At 33.5% G+C, this 26,554-nt stretch overlaps 2 protein-coding genes across 3 annotated transcripts; both read right to left on the bottom strand.

The window, feature by feature from the left end:
* Nucleotides 1-871: 871 nt before the first annotated feature.
* LOC124835403 (GABA transporter 1-like) lies at nucleotides 872-24,695 on the bottom strand. Of its 2 annotated transcripts, none has more exons than XM_088108381.1 (8): nucleotides 24,554-24,695; nucleotides 24,303-24,412; nucleotides 21,564-21,794; nucleotides 20,299-20,396; nucleotides 19,595-19,781; nucleotides 19,356-19,486; nucleotides 1,490-1,723; nucleotides 872-1,400 (listed from the first exon to the last, which is right to left on the bottom strand). In XM_088108381.1, exons 2-8 carry the CDS (start codon nucleotides 24,409-24,411, stop codon nucleotides 1,020-1,022), a joined length of 1,371 nt encoding a protein of 456 aa, XP_087964507.1. In that variant the 5' UTR covers nucleotide 24,412; nucleotides 24,554-24,695; the 3' UTR covers nucleotides 872-1,019. The 2 variants fall into 2 exon arrangements, with proteins under 2 accessions (XP_087964507.1, XP_087964506.1); XM_088108380.1 differs by having other exon boundaries at nucleotides 24,303-24,420; nucleotides 24,554-24,677.
* On the bottom strand, nucleotides 9,917-18,420 carry LOC148201708 (uncharacterized). The gene has a single exon (XM_088108379.1). It carries the CDS (start codon nucleotides 12,821-12,823, stop codon nucleotides 11,366-11,368), a length of 1,458 nt encoding a protein of 485 aa, XP_087964505.1. The 5' UTR covers nucleotides 12,824-18,420; the 3' UTR covers nucleotides 9,917-11,365.
* Nucleotides 24,696-26,554: the final 1,859 nt, after the last annotated feature.

Raw genomic sequence — 26,554 nt, 5'->3', positions numbered from 1 at the left:
TTTTATACTTTCCAAAATCTTCCAGTAATTTCTTTTTTCTTTCTCTTATCAGTATCTTTTTGAGAAATCCTAATCTTAGTATTGAGTTCCTTATTACTAATAAAAATATAGTATGTAGTGAAAAGAATGATATTATTTCTTCATTTTAATTTTGATTGAAATATTTAAAGATTTAGTTTGGTACAATAGACAATATGAAAAAAATATTAACTGAAAATAAAATGTATTTAATATGTGAATAAAAAACTGCAAAACTTAAAACTAATGAAATCCTAAAACTAAAAGTATTCCAAAATATAATGTACCAATACAATCAAACCAAATTAAAAGTTAGGTTTAATTAATACTTTGATTGTTAGTTATATTTAGACTAAAATATTGAATTCTTTTTTTATATATTTTTTTAACTCGATTATAAAGAAGATAACAATGTTCAAGAAATTCTAGCCAAAAGTGTTATATGTATCTTTCACCCATCACAATTTAAGCGTCTTTAACACTAAATATAACATAAGATAAAATTATTGGATTTTAAACAAAATTATAATATAATCAAGTTAAAAAAATATTAAGAAATTATTAAATATTTGGTTCAAATATAAAAATCATATTACTAATTAAACTTAATCCTTTAAAATGTATATAAACAAATACAATGAACTATTGACTTAATACTTTAACTAACTGAATTTCTCACTAGTGCAGAAAAGACTTTTAACGTCTGATCCCGCACCAACGTCTTATTGGGAGACGTCAATGTAGACGTCGGATAATACAAGTCAGACGTCGGATAGTACATGTGAAACGTCTATATAGACGTCTGATTGTGGGCGGCCGACGTTTATTTTACCGATACAAAAGTCCTCCGATCTCAAATCAAAGACAGCCAAAGACATATATAATTTATGGATAAAGATAATTTTGAAGTTATCTTCGTTTTGTTCTAAGTTTTATACAACAAAATATTGCACCTGTATGTATATGAACTGAAGCAGGAGATTTCATTATGAAGAAGGAGATCATACATTAGCAAATAATCGATAATCTTTTGCATCAATAACAATCTGCCTAACTGCTGCAATTGCTGCTATAGCTCCCAAAGCAGAGAAAGCGACGGCAATAGTTAGATTCAACCAGAAAATAAAGGTTCGCTTAGATGGCTTAAATGTGAAGTTGTAGAAAATGACTGGCAAGATGAAATCAAGAGGGATAAAGCCAAAAGCTCCAATAAGAGAGTTTATGTCTCCAAAAAATGGAAGCATGGCTGCTATAATGGTTGAAATAGTAATAGCCAGTGATCGAGAAATCACTCTCGGTATTACATTGCGTTTCGAGAACTCAGGGCTTTTTGGATCTCCAAATGCTTGCTCCAGCACTTCATTTGTTGGTTGCAAATAAACCTGCATTCAAATTCAATGCTTTATTTTTATGCTTACTTTGGTTAGAAATACAAGTTACAAATTTCACATTAAATTAGTATGTGACTTACCACACCAACGGCTGATAGTTGTGTTATAGTGAAAATGTTGGTCATGTAAATGAACCATGTGGGCACCAATGGGTTCCCATTGTCTACAAAATTGCTTAATATCAGGCCTTTAGATTCGTTGCCAAATGCCCAATAACCAGAAACAGATACACTAAAGAAAGTGGCTATGAGTACAAAATAGCATACACATAGTCCCTTGAACATTTTCCCTTTCACGGGTGGTGCTAGTGTTGCCTACAGAAACAGAAGAAAATGCAATTAAGCACAAATTAATAAAACAAAACGGGGGTTCTTTTTAATTATATTGTTCTAATTCCAAATAACATTATTAGAATCAATCACCACACAACTCAAATATTATTCATTTTGGAGTATGAAACTACGGGTTGGCCACTTAGTGAGTCAATCCTGTTGGGTCTATCGAGGAGGAGGTTTACCGGAGATTGACGCTACTCTCTACCCAAAACCTTAAGGCAATGGGTTAATGGGTCTTTCACCTTTATATAATGCTTTACTTTCTCATTTCTATCCAATGTGGGATTTGGACTTACACTTGAATACCCAACAATATCCCCCTCAAGGGTAAGTCCTTTTCACATTGGTACACTCCCCCTCGAACGAAAGCATTCCCAACCAACCACAACTACGAGTAGCCCTTTGTATCAATTCGACTTACTTATTAGCGAATCAAAAAAATTTAAACACGAACCGACTCATCACAGGTTGATGGGTTAAACGGATTGGCTTCTTGGCTCACACTGACAAGTTTGTTTTTCAATTAAAATAAATAACATTTTTTTTCTAACTTAAATCTAAATAAATTTCAATAAAAAATGATGTTAAATTACAAAGATAATTCAAAATAAAAATATATAATACAATGCAAAATCATCTTAAACTCTGCATATAATCCAAAATTAAGTACAAACAAACAAAATTAAATGGGTTGGCGAGTCAACTTGGCTCACTACGGGTTCAACCCGATCGAGTCGGGTTTTTAGTGGGTCAAGCTCCAAATTGGTTCGTATAAAAATTTTAATTTTTTTAACCTGTTGGAAGTCCCATGTCGACTGGAGATAAAGTCAATTTATAATATATATATATATATATATATATATATATATATATATATATATATATATATATATAAGTGGGTGCAAATCTCACCTTATAAGCCAGTTTTTTGGGGTTGAGTCAGGTTTAAAGTTCACTTCTTAACATGGTATCAGAGATATGGTTAAAACCTATCCTAGCGATACTTGTTGTTTGTTGGACATATTGTTCCACCCGTTATTAGGCCGCTATCGGATCATCCATTATTTTCTCATGAACCCCTTACCTTTAAAAGTTTTTGGGTCTACATGTTTTGTTCATAATTTTGGTCCTGTCTTGATAAGTTAGCTCCTCTATCACCCAAATGTGTTTTTTAGGTTTACTAAATCAAAGAAAGGATACAATTGTTTTTCTCCTTCTCTTGATCGTGATTTTATATCTACAGATGTCACCTTCAATGGATCTTCCTTTTATTTTAATGATCATTCTTCTTTTGATATGTTTCCTTCTAATATTATCAATATTCATGTTATTTGTGTTCCTCCAATTGTGTCTAGTTCACTAGGTGTTTTTCAACAATCACCAAGTGACTCAATTGAAGTGTCAACTACCTCGTCTCCTTCAGTTCTGACAACTGAGTCTACTCTTCCAATTGCCCTTCGAAAAGGTATATGTTCTACCCGTAATCCCTCTCCACATTATCTTGCTTTAAGTTATCATAGACTGTCTTCATCTTTATATACCTGCCTTTCGTCTATTTCTTCTGTGACCATCCCAAAATATGTTATTGATGCCTTAGCCCATCCTGGTTGGTGTCAGTTCATGCTAGACGAACTAAGTGCTCTTTAGAGTAGTGAAACTTGGGAGCTTGTCCCATTACCGTATGGGAAACCTGTTGTTGATTGCAGGTGAATTTTTACTATCAAAGTTGGTTCTGATAGAACTATTAATCGCCTCAAAGCTCGTCTTGTGGCCAAAGGTTACACTCAAATTTTTGGGTTGGATTATGGTGATACTTTTTCTTTAGTGGTAAAGATGACATTTGTTCGTTTATTTATAGCCATGACGACTCTTCAACAATGACCTCTTTATCAACTAGATGTCAAAAATGCATTCCTTAACGGAGATTTGCAAGAAGATATTTATATGGAGCTACCTTTAGGATTTTTTGCTCAGGGGGAGTTTCTAGGTTGATATGTCGTCTTTGCAAATTCTTATATGGCCTAAAACAATCTCTTGGGGCTTGGTTTGGAAAATTTAGTAATGTTGTTCAACAATTTGGTATGACTCAGTGTGAGACAGATCATTCAGCCTTTTACTATCACTCACGTATTGGATATGTCTACTTGATAGTATATGTTGATGACATTGTTTCTACAAGCAATGATAGTTATGGCATCTCTAAGATGAAACAACATCTTTGCAACCATTTTCAGACCAAAGATCTTGGCAAACTTAGATATTTCTTGGGTATTGAGGTGGCACAATCCAACGATGGTATTGCTATTTCAAAGAAAATATGCACTAGATATTTTGGAGGAAACTGGATTGATGAATTCAAAACATGTGGACACACCCATGGATCCTGATACTAAACTTCTACCAAAACAGGGAGAACCTATGTCAGATCCGAGAAATATAGAAAACTAGTTGGAAAATTGAATTATCTTACAATTACTCGTTCTTATATTTCATTTGTAGTTAGTGTGGTAAGCCAATTCCTTAATTCTTCATGTGAAGATCATTGGAATGTAGTTATTTGTATATTAAAGTACATTAAAGGATCTCCTGAAAAAGGGTTGTTATATGGTTATAGTAACCATACAAGAGTGGTTTGTTATTATGATGCTGATTGGGCAAGATCTCTTTTTGATAGAAGATCTACATTCGGATATTGTGTCTCCATTGGTGGTAACCTGATCTCTTGGAAAAACAAGAAACATAGTGTTTGTCGCAACCGGAATCGCGACGGGACGACGATCCAAAAAAGGAAACGGGTTTCGAAAATGGATTTGGAGTCGCCACCATAGTTTATTCTGGAAAACTACGGAAAAACCATAAAATGATAAGGCATGATCTGCGAAAATGAGATTCTTGGTTCGGGAGTCGGTTACGCGTAGGGAAGGTATTAGCACCCTACAACGCCTGCCCTAAGGTAGTACCTTTAACTAAATACGCGAATATGATGTGGTTTTCAATATGTTTAACTATCCCCTAAAATAAAACTCTAAATAAACAAAATATATTTTTTAGTTTTTTGGGCCCGACAAGGATTGACCTTGCTCCTACGTATTCTCATTCAGAATGAGAAATCAGGGTTACGTAGTTCTTTTGGAGATTGGAAAGCTTGTTTGAGAAATTGTTTAGAAAATTTGTTTGGAAAATGATTATGGATAAATTTGAATTTTTGGGAAAGTGAACCTGACAAGGTCTAGCCTTGCTCCTACGTATCTCCACTTTTGATGGAGAATCAAGGATCACGTAGTTCTGGCTAGAAATTGTCTGTTACCTTGAAATTGTTGATGTTTTTAGTTTTTGAAGATTTTATATTTTTTGATATTTTTATAAAATAAACGGAAAAGATATTTAGCACAAGGACGATGCGTGCGATCACACGTGTGCTCAACCTTTAAAATATTTTTGTAATTTTATTTAAGAAAGAAGAAAAGGTTTTTAGCACGAGGACGATGCGAGCGATCACACACGTGCCTAACCCTTAAAATATATTTTTTTGTATTTTTTATAAAAGAAAGGGAAAAGGTTTTTAGCACGAGGACGATGCGAGCGATCACACACGTGCCTAACCCTTAAAATATATTTTTTTGTATTTTTTTATAAAAGAAAGGGAAAAGGTTTTTAGCACGAGGACGATGCGAGCGATCACACACGTGCCTAAGCTTAAAATATATTTTTTTGTATTTTTTATAAAAGAAAGGGAAAAGGTTTTTAGCACGAGGACGATGCGAGCGATCACACACGTGCCTAAGCCTTAAAATATATTTTTTTTGTATTTTTTTATAAAAGAAAGGGAAAAGGTTTTTAGCACGAGGACGATGCGAGCGATCACACACGTGCCTAACCCTTAAAATATATTTTTTAAGATTGAGGAAATTAAGTACTAGGCTAATGCGAACGATCGCACGAGTACTCATATCATTATTTAATTTTTAGATTTTTTACTTAATATTTTTATTTTTATTTTACAATTTTATAATATTAAAATAATATTTTCATAACTGTTTATAATAAAATTGTGAAAACAGTAACAATTTTTTTCGTAAGGTTTAATATAAAATAAGAAGAATATTTCGTAAGTATTTGAAATGCCACAATTATATTATTTACCTAACTATTTACAAAAATACAATGTTATTTACATAAGTATTTAAGATAAAATTATAAAATATAAAATAAAAGTGTTATTGCTACTGACGTGAATACGCTTAAAGAGACCTAAAATTGAAACCAATTAAATTTTATTCTAGTTACTAAAAGGGTACTAAATAATTAAGAAACACCAAAGCTATATTTTTTGTATTTTATAATCTATATAATAAAAGGCTAACAAAATCAAAATTTCATTTATTTATTTGCAACGAAGATGTTACAGATATCCTAAAACGATTTTTTTTTATAATTTTATCTTTTTTATATGATTCTTATTGGATATTTTCATTAGAAAAGCAAGTATGGGTGCGGTAGAATACAACAAACAAACAAGCCTAATAAAACTAAAGCACAACACAAAGGGATTGGGGTTATCTTACAAAAGGTCCCATGCAGCAGTAACAAAATCACAACAGCATAAAATTAAATTCAAATAATAATCAAAACAAAAAGGCTAAAAAAAACCAGGGGTATGTGGTCCAAGCCCACAAGGATAAGGGTGCAGCAATGAATTTGTAGGGTAATGTTGGTGAATGTTAGTGCCGAAGGCCCATTTTCTATTCCCAAATCAGAAAGCGCTTAGGGTTTTTTTCCTTCCGCGTAGAACCAAAGGAGAGGCTTAGGCGCTTCTTCCTTGTTCACGAGAACTCCACGGCTCCAGACAAGCGCTGCCGCACATCTCCTTGGCCGGCCAAAAGTCACCGTCGGTGGTGTCTCCTGCACCGGAAACGTTGCCGCCGTTCGTGGCGGTCTAACCTTTCATTCTTCCTCTGTTTCTCTTCTCCTCTTCTCTCTGTTTCTGTGCTTTGTATTTTGGTGCTAGCAATGGAGGTGATGAAGCTTAGGGATTACTTATTCTCTATTTTTCAGGTGAATGTTTTTTTTCTGTCTCTGTGTTTGGGATTTTGATAGTTGGAAGATGAAGTGAAAGTTGGACGGGATGATGACTTTCTGTGATGCGCGTGATGGAGGAGGAAACGGTCAAAAATTTGATTGCTCGGAGAAGAAGATTAGTTATCAGTGAAGATAACCGTGGAGGCTTATGATTGCTGTAGTCATCTCTGTGTGGTTGGGTTTAGACTTTTGTTTTTTGCAGGTTAACGGCATTGGGGATTTTGGTGGTATGAGGAGGGGTTGTATGCAAAGGGTTCTTTCCTTTTTTACTGTTGGGTTGGTCTATTCACTAGCAACGTGATGTAAACGACTCAGACATATGCAAAATCAAACATGAAACAACTTTCAACGCATCCAACCATATGATGATGCAAGTGTGCTAGGTGTGAGCAAGGTGCACTTACCTCTTGGAGCTCCCTTATTGGCCAGCCCGATCCCTCCGATGATCTCCTCCTTTCTCTCTGTAGGTGAATTCCCGAAATGCTGTTACTCGATGATGATCGGTTCTTGGTTTTTCAGTGTCTTTTTCCTGCCCTCCGTTCTCTCTAGCTTTTTTTTTTCTCTCTTCCTCCTGCTTTTTCCTTTTGACTGTGTTTTAAACCATTTTGAAAACCAGCGAGCTCTTTTTCTACTGCTTCTGGGAGCTCTAGCATATCCTCTGACCTCAGATCTTCCTTTGTCTTTTTTCTTCTTCATGTTTAAAATGGATCAGCTGGGAAAGCCATTCAGACATCCTTTCCCTCTTTGATGTATGATGGCAACTCTCCATAAGGAGTTTTAGCAATAGGGACCAGAACTTTCTCTTGCCGCTGGCGTGTTTTTAGCATTAATCTGTAATGTTGCAGTTGCTTTTCTTTGCAGAGAAAGGCTTGGTTGACCTTTGTGTTTAGTGTCTTGTTTTCTTTTCTTTTTTCTTTTCTTTTTTTTCTTAGATTTTTGTTTGTTAACGTTTAACTAAAAACATTTATATAAAATAAAACTTAAACAGTAAAAAAAAACTAACATAACAAAGGATAAAACGAAATAACTCTAAATAATAAAATGTAAAATAAAAATAAAATAAAATTAAATTAAATAAAACAATAAAATTAAATTAAAATTAAATAGTATAAAATGAAACAAAATGATGAAAAGATATAAAAATGAGATAAAATAAAACAAAGCAAAAAGTAAGAAACATTTTATTTAGTCACCCGGACGAAATTGGGTGTTGACAGCTGCCCCTCTTTACTTAGATATTACTAGATAATATGAAAATTTAAAATTTCCATATTATCAAAGTAAAAGCTAAGTAAAGATATAAACACTAATTTCGTCTGGGTTTCAAAGGAGGCGAAAAGAAAGAGGATTAGTACAAAGCAAATTCAAGACAAATGTGAGATTATAGAAGAATTCGACTATTTCCTAGTAGAGGACAGAAATGAAAAGAAAAACTTGAGCGCAGAATGCCAAGTAAACTGGGCTTCGGGGCCAGTGTGGAAACTGGGCTTGGGAGCCAGTGTAGAAATTGGGCTTTGGGGGGCAGTGTTGAAACTGGCTTTGGGGGCCAGTGTTGAAAACTGGGCTTTGGGGCCAGCGCGAAAATTGGGCTTGGGGCCAGTGTTGAAACTGGGCTTTTGGGGGCCAGTGTAGAAACTGGGCTTTGGGGCCAGGCGGAAATTGGGCTTTGGGGGCCAGTGTTGAAACTGGGCTTGGGGGCCAGTGTGAAACTGGGCTTTGGGGCCAGGCGAGCTGGGCTTGGGGGCCAGTGTAGAAACTGGGCTTTGTGGGCCAGTGTGGAAACTGGGCTTTGGGGGCCAGTGTTGAAACTGGGCTTGGGGGGCCAGTGTTGAAACTGGGCTTTGGGGGCCAGTGTAGAAACTGGGCTTTGGGGCCAGTGTAGAAACTGGGCTTGGGGGCCAGTGTGGAACTGGGCTTTGTGGGCCAGCATGGAAACTGGGCTTTGGGGGCCAATGTTAAAATTGGGCTTTTGGGGGCCAGTATGGAAACTGGGCTTTGTGGGCCAGTATGGAAACTGGGCTTTGGGGGCCAGTGTAGAAACTGGGCTTTGGGGGCCAATGTGAAAATTGGGCTTGGGGGCCAGTGTGAAACTGGGCTTTGTGGCCAGTGTAGAAACTGGGCTTTGTGGGCCAGGCGAGCTGGGCTTTGTGGGCCAGTGTAGAAACTGGGCTTTGGGGGCCAATGTGAAAATTGGGCTTGGAGGCCAGTGTGAAACTGGGCTTTGTGGGGCCAGTGTAGAAACTGGGCTTTGGGGGCCAGGCGAGCTGGGCTTTGTGGGGCCAATGTGAAAATTGGGCTTGGGGCCAGGCAAGCTGGGCTTTGTGGGCCAGGTAAAACTGGGCTTGGGGGCCAGTGTAGAAACTGGGCTTTGTGGGCCAGTGTGGAAACTGGGCTTTGGGGGCCAGTGTTGAAACTGGGCTTTGGAATTTTGAAATTCTTGAAACTTGTAATTTGTGAAATGTTTTGTAATTTTGACAGGAAATTGATTTTTGAAAATACATCAAGGTGTCGAAACCTTTCATTACAAAGTATTAAAATCTTTGATGCAGGATTAGGATGTCAAGACCCTATAATGAGAGAAAAACATGATCGAAATGAAACAATATGGCTTGAAAGAGAAAATCTGAATGTTATTCTTTTTGTTTTGTTTTTTTTTTGTTTTGTTTTTTTTTATTAGTCAATTGTCTTACTTGAAATCATCAAACCAGTCATTATTTTCAATGCTTCTAAAAGTGAGGAATGTCACACATCCGAGATCTAACTTTGAGATTATTACATTTTTGACTTTTTCTTTCGAGACTTTAGTGCACACACGTTTGAAATTACTGGCAAGTGAAGGATGAGAGTTGTTTAGAATGGTTTGGAAGAGAATGGGATAGCCATGTGGGCATGTCACCTCATATGCTCCTTAAAGGAGGTGAGAGCCGAAGCGAACACGAGGTACTTAAAAGTTGCCCCGATTTGGTGTAATGAGTATGGTGACAAATCCATGATAACTCAGGTGGAAAATTCAAGTAAGATCTGCAAAGCTGCCCCAGTCTTGAGATTACGGGCTAATGAATTTCAAGGAAAAGGCGTGCGGTGAGATCCACCAAGCTGCCCCAGTTTTTGTTGTTTTTTTGTTTTTGGCATGGGGTTCGTTTGGGAGAGGTAGTGGGCATGAAAGGATCAGCTAAAAGGATGGCGCAAATTGGTTTGATTTTCTTTTGTACGCTTCTAACCAGTTGGTAGGGAGATCCCCTCTTCTTGAGACATTAGTTTTTTTTCTCTTTTTTTCATTTTCAAATTTTTTTTTGTTTTTGTTTTTTGGACACATTGCAAGTCATTTCTTCTTATCGCAAAATTAAGCTTTATGAAAATTTGAGCAAACATTATTCAATCTGTGTGGACTTTATTAGGCTTGTAATGTGGCTAAAGGCTAAAGGTATTGAAAAAAATATATAAAGGCTCAAATGAATGCTTGTCGGCTATTATTATTTTTTTGAAACAAGGGTTATCATCTGACATTGTGTCAACTATTTGATCTTTTGAGCACTCTTCTTTTTTCTTGAACTTCGTTTTTTCATTCTTTTCATTTATCACCACTTTGTGATTTTTTCATTTTTGTTTTTCGTTTTTGTTTGTTTACCCTTTTGAAGGATTCTCTCGTTTGATCATTCAGTGCTCTTCGTCTGCTTCTCGACTTGACTCATACTGATGATAAACCTTACTTGGGAATAATTTTGAAAAAGAATTTATTTTTGGCTCAAACGGGGTAACAATGGTTATAGTTTTTGCTTTTTGGATAAAGAAAAATGGCCACACATCATTTCAAATTCTGATTGCTTTATTTTCAAAAGATTAATTCTACAACTAGATGACCTCAACATGAGTTCTTTTTTCCTTTCTAGACTGCCTTTTCGGGTTTTCAATCTAGTGGGCTTATTCTCTTTTTGGAAGTTCTTTTGTTTGTCTCAATGGATTCAGGGATCACCCAACTAGCACAAGCGAGAGTAATTTTGGTCAGACCAATCTGCCCCAGTGTAAAGGTTCACTTTGTTACTGAGAGTAGTGACAGTGTTTGTTGGGGAAAATCCTTTATTTTGGAAAAGGTAAATGGTGAAGGTTTTCAAGCAACATGCGCACAAACGTCTCGAAAAAACGTCAAATTGTTATTTTTGATTCAACATTTGACCTCGGAATAATCTGACACTGCAACTTTTGTTTTCGATTATCATTTTTTTATTCCTTTTTTGCTATTTTCGAAAAACAAGAGTTTGACGATTTACAAGAAAGACGAGTGACTCAAGATTGCCTTCATTTTTTGTTTTTTCAATTTGTTCTTTGCGGCTCTCGTTCTCTCCACGACACCCTATTAGGACATGATTCCCAGTAAACCTTGGAGATACCTCGTAATGAAAGTTCACATTAAAAGTCATGGATGGAAACATGATATCAATGAGCATAGCCCTCATAGCAAGACAATTCAAAACATGAGCAAAACAACATCAGTTTCGCCTTTTACAATAACCTATGCTTTCCCACATAGTCCTAGAGTCCTCTTCATTTGTTCATGGCATTTGTAGAGGCGGACTCATGCCTTGCCACAGTGCTGGATTGACTTTCTTCAAACTTTAAACATCCTGAATCGATCAAAGATTGCACTTTATGCTTTAGAGCCTTGCATGCCTCTGTTGAATGTCCACGTGCTCCTTCATGATAATCACACCTGACATTTATGTCATAGTTCTTTGGGTACGGAGGTCGCACAGGCCTGGTTGGACAAACTTCTATGAGGTTATTGCGGAGAAGATCTGGCAGTAGCTCTGTATAGGTCATGGGGATAGGAGTAAAGTTGGCGACCTTTTCATCGCGATTGTAATTTCTTCGGTGAATGACTCGATTGGACCCATAGGAATGTGACACTTGAGGATAGGCAGTAAAATGTGAATTAGCTCTTCGTTCTTCATGTCTAGGACCATACTCATTTAAACTTGCTACTAGCTCTAGGCCTAGTGCAATTTTTCCATTTCTTATGCCACCCTCAACCCTCTCTCCAATTACTACTATGTCAGCAAAACTTGAGGAGACACTGCTTATCATGTGTTCATAAAATGGTGGTTGTAGAGTATTCAGAAATATGGTAGTCATCTCCTTGTCACTCAGAGGCGGTTCTACTTGAGCAGCAATTTCTCTCCACCTTTGGGCATATTCTCTGAATGATTCAGACTCTTTCTTCAACATGTTCTGCAATTGTACTCTATCAGGTGTTAGATCTTTATTATATTCATACTGCCTTAGGAATGCATCAACCAGATCTTTCCATGAGTAGATGTGAGTCGTTTCTAAGCGCATGTACCAGGTTAAAGCCACGCCAGTTAAACTTTCTTGGAAGAAGTGAATCAAAAGTTTTTCATCGTTGGCATAAGCTGCCATTTTTCTGCAGTACATGGTTATATGACTCCTTGGGCAAGTATTTCCCCGATATTTCTCAAACTCTGGCAACTTGAACTTTGGAGGTATCACCACATCAGGAACTAAACATAGTTTTCTAGCATCTCCAAATTCAAAACTTCCTTCGCCCTCTATGGCTCTCAACCTCTTCTCAAAGACTTCTAATTTACTCTTGTCGTCCTTAAAATCTGCTGGTGTAACGACATAAGATGAAGACTTCGTCTCGGGTTGTTTTTCCATTATCATGCTCTCAATACCTGGTTGGATCGTTTTCCCAGGAATTGTGAAAGTGGTTGCCCCAAGCTCGTCTTCTACTTCAACTGCATTATCTTCAGCCTTTTGAACGTCAAGGTGTTCCAATTCCACTCCTGAGGGTGGAGTGTAATTCGGGGGAAGACCATAGGAAGGGAAAGTTTGTGCCTCTGGAACTGTTTGTTGTGGTTGTTGTGCGCACGAATCTCCAGGGCTTTGTAAGGCATTCAAAGCCTCTAAGATTTGACTCATTTGTCCCTTCAGCTGTTGGATATCGGCTTTCATCCCCTCTTGAACTTCTCCTTGGTTCTCCATGATTTTTCCACTGGTTCGTGTCCCTTAGGGTGTTTTGGAGACTTAGCCGTATTATTATTTTTAAATCTGAATTTCATTAGATGAAATAAATTAAGAAAAAGAAAATAAAAACGAAAAGAAAAAGAGTAAAGACAAAGTGACGCAATTACTATAGTAAGAAATTATAAAGATGTGAAAACATTGCCAAATGTATAATCTGGAAATTAACATGAAACAAAGCCAATAGGACAGTTCATCCACAACATTTAAGTTCACCACATGTGAGGTATCACGATCAATTATCACGAGCCTCAGCCATCACATTCTTCATTTCTCTCATCAGTTTCTTGCAGTAATTGAGGAAAGTTTCGACCTTCTTAGGCAGATTAAAGATCGGCATTACAGATTCAGCATCAGCTAATAACTTAGGGACATCCTTAATGGCTTCATTAGCAAGGGAAGCTAGTTGTGAGAAACTTCTCTTCCAGTTTTCTATAACTCGCCCTTATTCAACGGTATACTCCTTCATCTGATTCATCAACTCTTGATGTTTCTTCTCTGATTCAGCCCGATGCCAACGTTCCTTCTTCCGTTTTGTCACTACTGCTTTTATCCACTGCTCGTCATTTTGAAATTGTTTTTCACAATTTGGGTAGGTGAAATTAACGTGAATTACAACTTGATTGTCTTAACCCTTTCTATGTTCCCTTTCCTAAGGAAAACTTTCATTAATAATCCATAATCTTGAGCCTCCCTCCGACCATTGCCCCAAGTGTCTCTAACCTGATGAAGCAATTCAGCAAAGGTTCCTTCCTCTTAAGATCTGCGATATGGCCAGAGATGCAGGCGTGGGCGCTACCCAGATTGCTTTTGTGCTAACACAGTATTGTGATTAGTACAACATCGAATACCCATGAGGGGTACATTAGGGTACTTCCCGCAATGATATATGATTTGTGGTCCTTGCTGCCCAGAAAACACGTCATTTAAACCTTTCCTCCTCTAAGCCCGCATAGAGTTGCGCTCATTCATTTGCCTCTTTCATCTTTGGTTTACACCGCAGTAGCTCCTCCATAGGACACGTGACATTCAAGGCTCCCTTACTCATCCGAGAGATGAACCATGCATGCACCACCGGTAAGCAACATAACATCTTCCTGTCCTTTAGCTCATAACAACTATGAAGGGTCCCATAAACTTCAGCTAGGATAGCAGTGATTGGATTCTCATAGCGCTCTTTATAACCCACAAATGCATTCATGGCGGCGTAGTCGATGAAGTGAAACATCTCAATGGTGGTTCATAAGACTGGGCTAAAAGAGTAATGGCCGGTGTTTGTACTTCCACCTCTAACAGGCTCAACAAATTCCCATATTCCTTCCTGAATGCATCCTTTTGGGTTGTCTCCATTTTCTTCCGCAGTTCTCTCAGGCAATCCATATTACCCTCCTTTACTTTAATGGCTATCCTTTCCTTTAAAATTTCTGAACTTGAACCCCCCTTGACTTCAGATCTCATGTTAATTTCCATTTTATCTCAAAGGCTTATTCACAAAATTATAATTTCCTGACTAGAACCAGTGACAAGACCATAAAAATGCATGAGAAAAAGAAAGAAAAGAAAGAAAGAAAAAAATGTATCAAAAGATATAGTGATATGTACAAGGTGTTGGATTTTATTAAGCAACAATGAGGATTATAAGATTGCACACATCTCCCTTTGTGTCCTATTGAAGGTTGAACACTTAAGATCCAAGGTTAAGTATATGAAATCTCACAAGGATGGTTACCTGAACCTAAAGATCAACGGCCACTAGAGCTATGGCCCCCTTCATAGTATCTCCACAACAGTCGAGTAATCAACTAGATGCGGAGACACAAGTGAAGAGAACAAACTCTAGCTGGGGTTCTCACGATAGCCAAACAGGAAGTATGTCCCAAATGGCACCGCTACACAACCCCTCTATTTCTAAGCTACGCTCAGACCCGGGTATAGGGCCCCACTCATGATGTGTATAATGTGTGTGTGCGAAGGGAGAATGCAATTGTACACCCCAAACCCTCACCTGCAAAACAACCAGAAGATTCCCAGGCAGATATAACACATTTTCTACCCTAGGGTTCAATATCCAACAAGCAAATTTATTCACATGCGATTATTCAAATATCAAAGATAGATAAAGAAAAAGGGAAGAAAAACATAAAGAAAAACCACATTGAATTCGCGCATATAGTTAAATGGCTTGACTCTCTAAAAAAGGTCCCCAGTGGAGTCGCCATCTGTCGCAACCGGAATCGCGACGGGACGACGATCCAAAAAAGGAAACGGGTTTCGAAAATGGATTTGGAGTCGCCACCATAGTTTATTCTGGAAAACTACGGAAAAACCATAAAATGATAAGGCATGATCTGCGAAAATGAGATTCTTGGTTCGGGAGTCGGTTACGCGTAGGGAAGGTATTAGCACCCTACAACGCCTGCCCTAAGGTAGTACCTTTAACTAAATACGCGAATATGATGTGGTTTTCAATATGTTTAACTATCCCCTAAAATAAAACTCTAAATAAACAAAATATATCTTTTAGTTTTTTGGGCCCGACAAGGATTGACCTTGCTCCTACGTATTCTCATTCAGAATGAGAAATCAGGGTTACGTAGTTCTTTTGGAGATTGGAAAGCTTGTTTGAGAAATTGTTTAGAAAATTTGTTTGGAAAATGATTATGGATAAATTTGAATTTTTGGGAAAGTGAACCTGACAAGGTCTAGCCTTGCTCCTACGTATCTCCACTTTTGATGGAGAATCAAGGATCACGTAGTTCTGGCTAGAAATTGTCTGTTGCCTTGAAATTGTTGATGTTTTTAGTTTTTGAAGATTTTATATTTTTTGATATTTTTATAAAATAAACGGAAAAGATATTTAGCACAAGGACGATGCGTGCGATCACACGTGTGCTCAACCTTTAAAATATTTTTGTAATTTTATTTAAGAAAGAAGAAAAGGTTTTTAGCACGAGGACGATGCGAGCGATCACACACGTGCCTAACCCTTAAAATATATTTTTTTGTATTTTTTATAAAAGAAAGGGAAAAGGTTTTTAGCACGAGGACGATGCGAGCGATCACACACGTGCCTAACCCTTAAAATATATTTTTTTGTATTTTTTTATAAAAGAAAGGGAAAAGGTTTTTAGCACGAGGACGATGCGAGCGATCACACACGTGCCTAAGCTTAAAATATATTTTTTTGTATTTTTTATAAAAGAAAGGGAAAAGGTTTTTAGCACGAGGACGATGCGAGCGATCACACACGTGCCTAAGCCTTAAAATATATTTTTTTTGTATTTTTTTATAAAAGAAAGGGAAAAGGTTTTTAGCACGAGGACGATGCGAGCGATCACACACGTGCCTAACCCTTAAAATATATTTTTTAAGATTGAGGAAATTAAGTACTAGGCTAATGCGAACGATCGCACGAGTACTCATATCATTATTTAATTTTTAGATTTTTTACTTAATATTTTTATTTTTATTTTACAATTTTATAATATTAAAATAATATTTTCATAACTGTTTATAATAAAATTGTGAAAACAGTAACAATTTTTTTCGTAAGGTTTAATATAAAATAAGAAGAATATTTCGTAAGTATTTGAAATGCCACAATTATATTATTTACCTAACTATTTACAAAAATACAATGTTATTTACATAAGTATTTAAGATAAAATTATAAAATATAAAATAAAAGTGTTATTGCTACTGACGTGAATACGCTTAAAGAGACCTAAAATTGAAACCAATTAAATTTTATTCTAGTTACTAAAAGGGTACTAAATAATTAAGAAACACCAAAGCTATATTTTTTGTATTTTATAATCTATATAATAAAAGGCTAACAAAATCAAAATTTCATTTATTTATTTGCAACGAAGATGTTACAGATATCCTAAAACGATTTTTTTTTATAATTTTATCTTTTTTATATGATTCTTATTGGATATTTTCATTAGAAAAGCAAGTATGGGTGCGGTAGAATACAACAAACAAACAAGCCTAATAAAACTAAAGCACAACACAAAGGGATTGGGGTTATCTTACAAAAGGTCCCATGCAGCAGTAACAAAATCACAACAGCATAAAATTAAATTCAAATAATAATCAAAACAAAAAGGCTAAAAAAAAACCAGGGGTATGTGGTCCAAGCCCACAAGGATAAGGGTGCAGCAATGAATTTGTAGGGTAATGTTGGTGAATGTTAGTGCCGAAGGCCCATTTTCTATTCCCAAATCAGAAAGCGCTTAGGGTTTTTTTCCTTCCGCGTAGAACCAAAGGAGAGGCTTAGGCGCTTCTTCCTTGTTCACGAGAACTCCACGGCTCCAGACTAGCGCTGCCGCACATCTCCTTGGCCGGCCAAAAGTCACCGTCGGTGGTGTCTCCTGCGCCGGAAACGTTGCCGCCGTTCGTGGCGGTCTAACCTTTCATTCTTCCTCTGTTTCTCTTCTCCTCTTCTCTCTGTTTCTGTGCTTTGTATTTTGGTGCTAGCAATGGAGGTGATGAAGCTTAGGGATTACTTATTCTCTATTTTTCAGGTGAATGTTTTTTTTCTGTCTCTGTGTTTGGGATTTTGATAGTTGGAAGATGAAGTGAAAGTTGGACGGGATGATGACTTTCTGTGATGCGCGTGATGGAGGAGGAAACGGTCAAAAATTTGATTGCTCGGAGAAGAAGATTAGTTATCAGTGAAGATAACCGTGGAGGCTTATGATTGCTGTAGTCATCTCTGTGTGGTTGGGTTTAGACTTTTGTTTTTTGCAGGTTAACGGCATTGGGGATTTTGGTGGTATGAGGAGGGGTTGTATGCAAAGGGTTCTTTCCTTTTTTACTGTTGGGTTGGTCTATTCACTAGCAACGTGATGTAAACGACTCAGACATATGCAAAATCAAACATGAAACAACTTTCAACGCATCCAACCATATGATGATGCAAGTGTGCTAGGTGTGAGCAAGGTGCACTTACCTCTTGGAGCTCCCTTATTGGCCAGCCCGATCCCTCCGATGATCTCCTCCTTTCTCTCTGTAGGTGAATTCCCGAAATGCTGTTACTCGATGATGATCGGTTCTTGGTTTTTCAGTGTCTTTTTCCTGCCCTCCGTTCTCTCTAGCTTTTTTTTTTTCTCTCTTCCTCCTGCTTTTTCCTTTTGACTGTGTTTTAAACCATTTTGAAAACCAGCGAGCTCTTTTTCTACTGCTTCTGGGAGCTCTAGCATATCCTCTGACCTCAGATCTTCCTTTGTCTTTTTTCTTCTTCATGTTTAAAATGGATCAGCTGGGAAAGCCATTCAGACATCCTTTCCCTCTTTGATGTATGATGGCAACTCTCCATAAGGAGTTTTAGCAATAGGGACCAGAACTTTCTCTTGCCGCTGGCGTGTTTTTAGCATTAATCTGTAATGTTGCAGTTGCTTTTCTTTGCAGAGAAAGGCTTGGTTGACCTTTGTGTTTAGTGTCTTGTTTTCTTTTCTTTTTTCTTTTCTTTTTTTTCTTAGATTTTTGTTTGTTAACGTTTAACTAAAAACATTTATATAAAATAAAACTTAAACAGTAAAAAAAACTAACATAACAAAGGATAAAACGAAATAACTCTAAATAATAAAATGTAAAATAAAAATAAAATAAAATTAAATTAAATAAAACAATAAAATTAAATTAAAATTAAATAGTATAAAATGAAACAAAATGATGAAAAGATATAAAAATGAGATAAAATAAAACAAAGCAAAAAGTAAGAAACATTTTATTTAGTCACCCGGACGAAATTGGGTGTTGACAGTGTTGTGGCAAGATCTAGTACAAAAGCATAATATAGAGTTATGGCTTCAGCCACTTGTGAGCTAGTTTGGCTTAAGAAATTACTTAGAAAGTTACAATTTGGAGATGTCACTCAAATGATGCTTATATGTCACAATCAGGTTGCTCTTCATATTAGTTCTAATCATGTCTTTCATGAGAACACCAAACACATTGAAATTGATTTTCATTTCATTCGAGAGAAGATTGTATATGGAAATATCAAGACTGAGTTCGTCAATTCAAGTGATCAATTAGCAGATATTTTCAATAAATCTTTATGGGGACCGAGAATTGATTATATTTGTAACAAGTTTGGTACATACGATTTGTATGCACCAGCTTGAGGGAAAGTGTTAGATATATAATCTTTATTTTATATTTATATTTTATCTTAGTTGGTTTGTTATTATTTTTTATTTATATTTTGGACTTAGTACATATTTTTTTATTATAAATAGAGGACTCTATGTGTGCATTCAACATAAGAGAGATAATCACATACATAGTTTTTTATTATATTTAACATAACCCAATCAGGTTTGAACTCGTGAATCGAGTTGACTCATGAATTTTAATCCATTTTGATAATATTATTAATCATAATTTTATTTTTAAAAAATATCTTAGAAGATAAAAGTAAAAAAGAATTATGTAAGACTATGAAGTATGATAGAAATAAAAATGATTAATTATTAGGATGGACCTGAATTTCTGGAATGATTCCATTTCCATAGGTTGTGGCAATGATGGAAATTGCATTGAAGAATCCAAATAAGCGATTTTCAGTGTCACCTTTTATAGAGTAGTCCTTTTCTGGTCCTTTGGATGACTCTCCTGAGACAATATTGTAAATTGGAAACGAAAAAGGTTCGATTGAATTGCTAAAGCATAAAGTGGAAATTGCTAAATTACCAAAAGAAGAAAATTGGTTTGAGAAATTACCAATATAAATGGAAGCAGCCGTAGCAGCAGCACTATAGGCCAAGCAGAGAACGAGTGACAGCAGATTAATGTGTCTGAGTGAGTGGAAAGATGGAATTTGAGCCAAAATCAGCATGAAGCATCCAAATACGATTACAAACTCGTAAAGCTTAATGGTCCCGTTTGGATTTGACAGCAAGTAAATTGCCTGCATTTCATCGATATGATTTTTTCTAAGGCATAGAATATGAAATAGTATTTGATTTATTTTTCCAGATAATTCATCAAGGAGACACAACTATAATATAAATAAGAGATATATATAAGTTTCTCTCTTACAAAATTAGATTTTTTTTTTCAAAAACTTTGATATCTTTTAATTTTTAAACTTAAAAAATAATGAATATAGTATTTTTAATTTAATTATGTTAAAAAATTTCTACGTTTGAATTTTTTATATTATTTAATATGTTCCAAGTCAAATATTCAGTTAACTTATTAAAAAAGTTATATTCATTAATTTTTTAAATTTAAGTATTCAAATATATTAAATTTTTAGATAGAAACAAATTTCAATTTTATATTTAAATTTAAAAACTAAATTTTTTTAAGTCTAATTCAATTATAAAAAACTGGTTAATAAAATAAAATTTATAATAAATATTTAATATAGTTTTTGACTTGGTTGGTGATAAATAAGTGGGATGAAGAGTTGAGCATATAACCTTCATGCATTGGCCTCCTAATAGAATGCAAGCAACTACACAACCAAAACAAACTGCAAACTGAATTGGGCCAACAAAATAACGACCCCATCTTGGACCTGTCAAGAACACACTCATTAACACTTTATTTAGATCAGTAAAAAACCATTTTTATGAACAACCTAGAATAATTATCTGAGAATGTTTTAAAGATCTATTGTTCAATAACAGTGTTTTTTACCTTTTTTTTTCCTTCGGTAAGTTTTTAACTGAATTTATTTCTATTTTTTTTTCATTTATATCTTTACTTTATCTAACCTTTAATTGGTTAATCTATTGCAATACAGAAATAAAATTGAATAAAATAAAACATTATAAATATTGAATTTTCTGCTTAATTAGTTCATCTCATTCGTTAATTTTGACATACTTGTTCTCAAATGAATATTCATCTAAGTTTGATATTAACTAATATATAAAAAATAAAAAAATGTAGATGTACATAAGACGTTGGTTATTGTTTATGAGATGATTATCAACTTATTAATGTAACGATTGTATGATAAAGTTTACAATTTTATCAGTGTAAGAGTTACATGGGAGATTTTACAATTTTATCATTGTAAAGGTTACGTAAGAAGATTTTATTTTTATTGAAGTTGCAAGAGCACAAGTGTTTACAATTTTATCATGATAAAAAATCCATGTTGAATAATAGAATATTTTTATCGAGTGTTGGTGGTGTATTGAGTAATAAAGAGTAAATATAAATTTCAAGTCTCATTCTTTAGAAAAATTATTATTTTTTATGGCACGATTTCAATAAAACTAATTTGATAATAGATTTAATGTGTGCAAAATTAATTTAGTAAAAAAATCTCAATGACTAAATAATGATAACTTTCTTAAAATGACTAATGTAATAATACAGCTAACTTTAAATAACCAAATCAAACAAACCTAGAGTCAAATTAAGAGTACTTATTTATAATCTCGTTTCTTTAATGTACTAAATCTTAAAAACAAAAATAGCATGACGATACATATTAACATCGATTTTATACATATTATAAAAGTAAAATAATTATATAAAAATAAATTTTTGTATTTATAAATAAAAAGTAATAATAAAAAACAATGTTAAATGAATATAAAAAATTGTGTATGTCAAATATTATTATTTAAAAAAGAATCGACATGTCACACTGAATGCTTTGCAAATTAAAGTGATAACAGACAGACAAAAATTGAAGAGGTGTAATAGAAAGAGCATAAGAGTGAGTTACCTAAAATATCACGTGCCATGTCTCTAAAACGTAGTTGACGTTTACCATTGTCGGCGTGGTGTTCAAGAACCCTAGATATTAAATTATATGAATAAAAAGTCACCAATGCTCCGATCAACAGGCATGAGATCCCAGCCGTCCATCCAAGGAAGGTAAAAGCATAAGGAAGACTTAGAAGAGTTGGTGCCACTATCGATGTGGTTAAATGGTATCCACAATGCAACCAAGAACCTGCAAAATTACAAACAATAGTATATTAATCAAATAATAATAATATGAATATATTAAAACAAATTAAATTTTAAATTCAACTTAATCTTACAAAATTATCTAAAAGTTAAGATTTATACTCGTCTATCTTTATATTATATATTGATTTTATATTTATAATTGATGTAAGATTTTTAATATTTTTTAAATTAAAATCATATATAAAACTAAGTACTTATACGTAGACAGATTTAATAAATAACAAACTTTATTATAATAAAATTTAAAAGGTTTAGATATAATTTAAAGATTAAATTTTAAATTTAATTTAATTCTTAAAACTAAGATAAAAATTACATTCATTTCTATAATAAATTATAAATTGATATTATTTTTAATTGAAATAAAATTTCTAATAAATTTTTTCAGAGTCACTTTTAAGACAAAAAATTCTCCATTTGTAAAACAACTTTATTTCATTTAGAATTTTCAACGCTAGTAATATCATTGTTTGAAGGGTTAAATATGTTTTTAGTCCCTAAACTATTGGTCGTTTCTGGTTTTCGTCCCTCTTCCAAAGTAAGGTACAATTTGGTCCTCATTCTTTAGAAAAACGTTCGTTTTAATCTCAAAATTTTGTTTTTAGTCCTCGTTTTAGTCCTCAAAACGTTCGTTTTTTCGACTAAAACGAACGTTTTTTAAAGATTGAGGACTAAATTGTACCTTACTTTGGAAGAGGGACGAAAACCAGAAACGGTCAATAGTTTAGGAACTAAAAACATATTTAACCCTTGTTTGAATGGTGTGAACAATTTTTTTCCAAGTGCTGCTTGGTGTTGGTGCCATGTGCTTCCACCATTAAGAACCAAACAGTCAACGAGTGGTGATAAAGACAAATGAAAAATCAAACAGTCAGCCATTTAGTTCATCAAAGTAGGCTGGGAAAGCCATTCACGACAACTTGATGATTTCTGTGAAATCATTAATTCATTGAAAGCTAGGGTTTTGGTAATCATTAACCTCCAATCAATTATAATAGGACCAATATATTTATTTAAATGGTTACTATATCCTGTGATTGTCCAGTTAATTTAGAATTGGACAATTTATATAGTCAGAAACATTAAAAAAATCAGTCTAAACACTCAATGGTTCTGTCATATATAGTGAATGATCACTCTTAAGTTAAGGTTTGATGGATATTTGTTGTAATTAACATCAGTTTGACCATATGATATTTACTACATACTAGATAAAGAAATAAAATTGAATTTGTTGTAATTCTAAATTTTGATATTTTTTAATTCTTAAATTTTAATAATAATATATATAGTCTTTTTTTAATATAATTCTTTTAAATATTCTACAAAGTTTTAACTTTATATATTTAAGTTGGAATATCTATCAAATGATATAAACACTTTAAATAATCTGAAATGTCTTTTTTAACCGACTAAACAAAATTTAAAATAGGAAGATTAAAATTACTATGTTTATTTATTTTTAAAGTTTAATAACAAAATTATATCAAAATTTAAAAAATTTAATTTCAATCCAAATTTAAGAGGTTAAAATGTTAAAAATTGAATTTTAAGCTGAATTTAATCTCATATAATCAAACCATTAGCTTGTTCAGCTTATTATCAAAAGTGAGACTACACGTTAATAAATAGTGATCTGATAGTGGATGAAATAATATGTTCAATAAACAATAAATATCTCGATACAAGTAATACAATAAACTGAACAAACAACAAATATTTTAATATGAGTGACACAATAGGTTCAACAAACAACAAAGCTTTTTAAGATAAACTTTAAAACATGATTATAATATTATGTTAAAAGTAAAGATGACAACACGTGAGAGTCGGGTATGGATAGTGCCTGCTTGCAGTCTAACCCGCAAAGTAAAAATCAAAACCACAACTTATTTGTTACCCGCACGAGCATATGCTTAGAATTTAAAATTCAACACTACCCAAAAAAAAAGAAAAAATATTTTATACATCATAAATATAATATTATTAAAAAATATATAAATTAGTTTATTATTATTATAGATAACCAGTATCCGTAGATCCAATAGTATATTATCCGCATTCAACCTATTTAGAAACAAGTATTAGAAAATCTACTATAATAAATAAATATTCGTAGCTGGTAATTATTCATCCCAGATTTTATTGAAAAACATTCGTATTTGTCAATTTTTTTTGTCATCACTGACTAAGAGTAAAAGATAGAGTATAATATGAAATCGTCTTTGACTATAAACCTAAATTGATTGTATATTATATTATAGGTGCATAATATTTCCAAACAAGTTTAAACTCATTCATTTCCTGTTTTGCTTTTGAGCAACTTACTGAGGTTTGGAAGGATCTACCCTTTTAAAACAGTGCAGCACAAAAGGGAAATAGAGAAGGATAATAATCCTATGGTTGAAAAAGGTGTTCAATAAAAGGAGAAACTGAGAAAAAGAAGAAAAAGATTTTGAAGTAGTATAAGATAAAGGGTTATTATTACCTTTGGATTTGAGGACAAAAAGAGCTCCTGCATCAACATCATGTTGCTGCTGAAATTGATGAACACCATTTGGGTTCTCAGGTTTTTCATCAGGAAACAGAGCTCCCATCCTGAAGGCCTTAACAGAAGAACAGAGCGATTGAGAGCAGAGTATATAACAGCATATGATGTGTGTATATATATATATATATATATATATATATAACAGAAGCTCTGAGTATTTTTACAGAAAAAGCAGTGTGAATTTTGACCAGAATGGATCTCTGTGATGGTACTTTTATAGACGCCTTGTGCAGTATGCAGTGAACCAGACTTGGAAACAGAAGATATATGACCTAAGCCTAGTTCAGATGATGTGTGCATATATATTAGCACAGTTAGGAGGAAAATGCAACCGAGACAAATGCTAATAAGACAAACTTTTTCGATGACATTTATGGTAAGATTTTGTTAAAACAAATTGTTTTATTAAGTATTTTGTACTTTTATAATATTTAATTTTTGTTGTTAGTGGAATATGTAGTTGATACTTTTACTTTTCCTTGATATGTTTTTTTTTTATTTTAATTTTCTTTGACTTGTGAGTCATTCCTTCTCTGTCTAAGAACAAGTTAATTTTGATTTATCAGTAGAAAAATAGAAAAGAAAGATGCTTGATTAAACGAATTCAATATTAAAAGATAAAACTAATAATCATTTTCATGATGACACAATTAAATAATAAAGTAGTTAGATGAAAATAACAAATATTTTGATCACGCATTCCCACAAAAATAAAAAATATTTAAATTTATAATGCCTTTAAAATTTAATTAATTAAATTAAAAGATAAATAAATATTTTATTGAATATGTTGTTTTCCTGTCTCATTTTTTTTGCATTAGGTTGAAACGGAGTATTTATCAAATGGTTTAAACCCTCCCTTGGTCCTCAAGTTTGTATGAAAATCTCAGTTGGGTCCTCAAGTTTTTTTCTGTCTCAATTGGGTCATATTTTTTGTAAAAATGAACAAATTTTACCCTAACCGTTAAATTGTAACAAACGGCGTTAGTTGGTGCTGACGTGTTGCATAATTAATGTGCTGATGTCAAAATATTTTATTACGTGGAATTTTTATTTAATTTGAGAGATTATGACATGGCGATCGTTCTCTTCTTCTCCTTCGTTTTGGTCTTCTATCCTGCGCAAAGATTCATCTCCTTCCTTTTGCTTTCTCTGTTGTGGGCGTTCCTTACCCTAAAAAAAATCACGATGCTGAGGACACTGCACCTTGCTCCTTGAGTTCTATCCCTCGGTGTCCACACCATTGGAAACAAGATCATTGCCTCCAGTCATAAATTTTTCAGTCTGGTTTCTTCAGTCTGGTTTCTTCTTTATTGAGTACTGTACATGTTTTGTAGCTTCAATCAAATTTTAACCTAGAGAATCTGTTTTTTATTTTATTTTTCTTTTTTTCTTAAATTGATTGATGTCCTGTCAATCAATTAATTTATATTAATAATAAGCTAAAGTATTATTGGCTGTCCTGTCAATAAGGGAGTAAGATGTTAAGCTCTTTTTATATTAATCTTAATAAATTCATGTGTTTTGTATTATTCATTTATTTATTTATTTTGAATTACATATTTTTATTTAACTTATTTTTAATTATTATTTTTTATTTAATTTATCTTCAGTTACACATAGTTTTTTCTTATTTATTTTGTAATATATATCCGTTTACAACTGAACATGTTTACTTATTTTATTTAATTTTAGTTTTAATTTTACGGATCTTATTTATTTTATTTTTAATTATGTACTGACCGTATTTAATTATTTCTTTTAATTTATATTTAGTTATGAAATACTTTTGTTTATTTGTTTTATCTCTGCATTAGTAGTATTTATTTATTTCATTTAATTTATCTTTTTTATCTATCGATTATGTTTATTTATTTTATTTTAATTATCTTTGATTACTTATTGATCTATTAATTTATATTTTTATTATTATATTTGTTTATAATATTATAATCCATGTATATTTATTATTTTAAATTCTTACTTTGATATATTATATATCATTCTTTTTTCTAAATATTATTTTTTCAGTGAATATAATAAAAGAAAGTTACTTATATGTTTTATATAATTTATTGTATATCTTTTGCATTTGTTTAGATGAAATATATATTATTGATAAAGGTGTAAAAAAAGGTGTTATTCTTTTTCACTGTCAGGTTTTGCAGATGCTGCTACTGCAATATACA

This window comes from Vigna umbellata, chromosome 3 (assembly GCF_029865625.1).
Source record: "Vigna umbellata cultivar VRB3 chromosome 3, Vumbellata_1.0, whole genome shotgun sequence".
NCBI classification, from domain to species: Eukaryota; Viridiplantae; Streptophyta; class Magnoliopsida; order Fabales; family Fabaceae; genus Vigna; species Vigna umbellata.
Note: the sequence above shows the minus strand (reverse complement) of the source record. Positions and strands in the feature narration are given on the sequence as shown.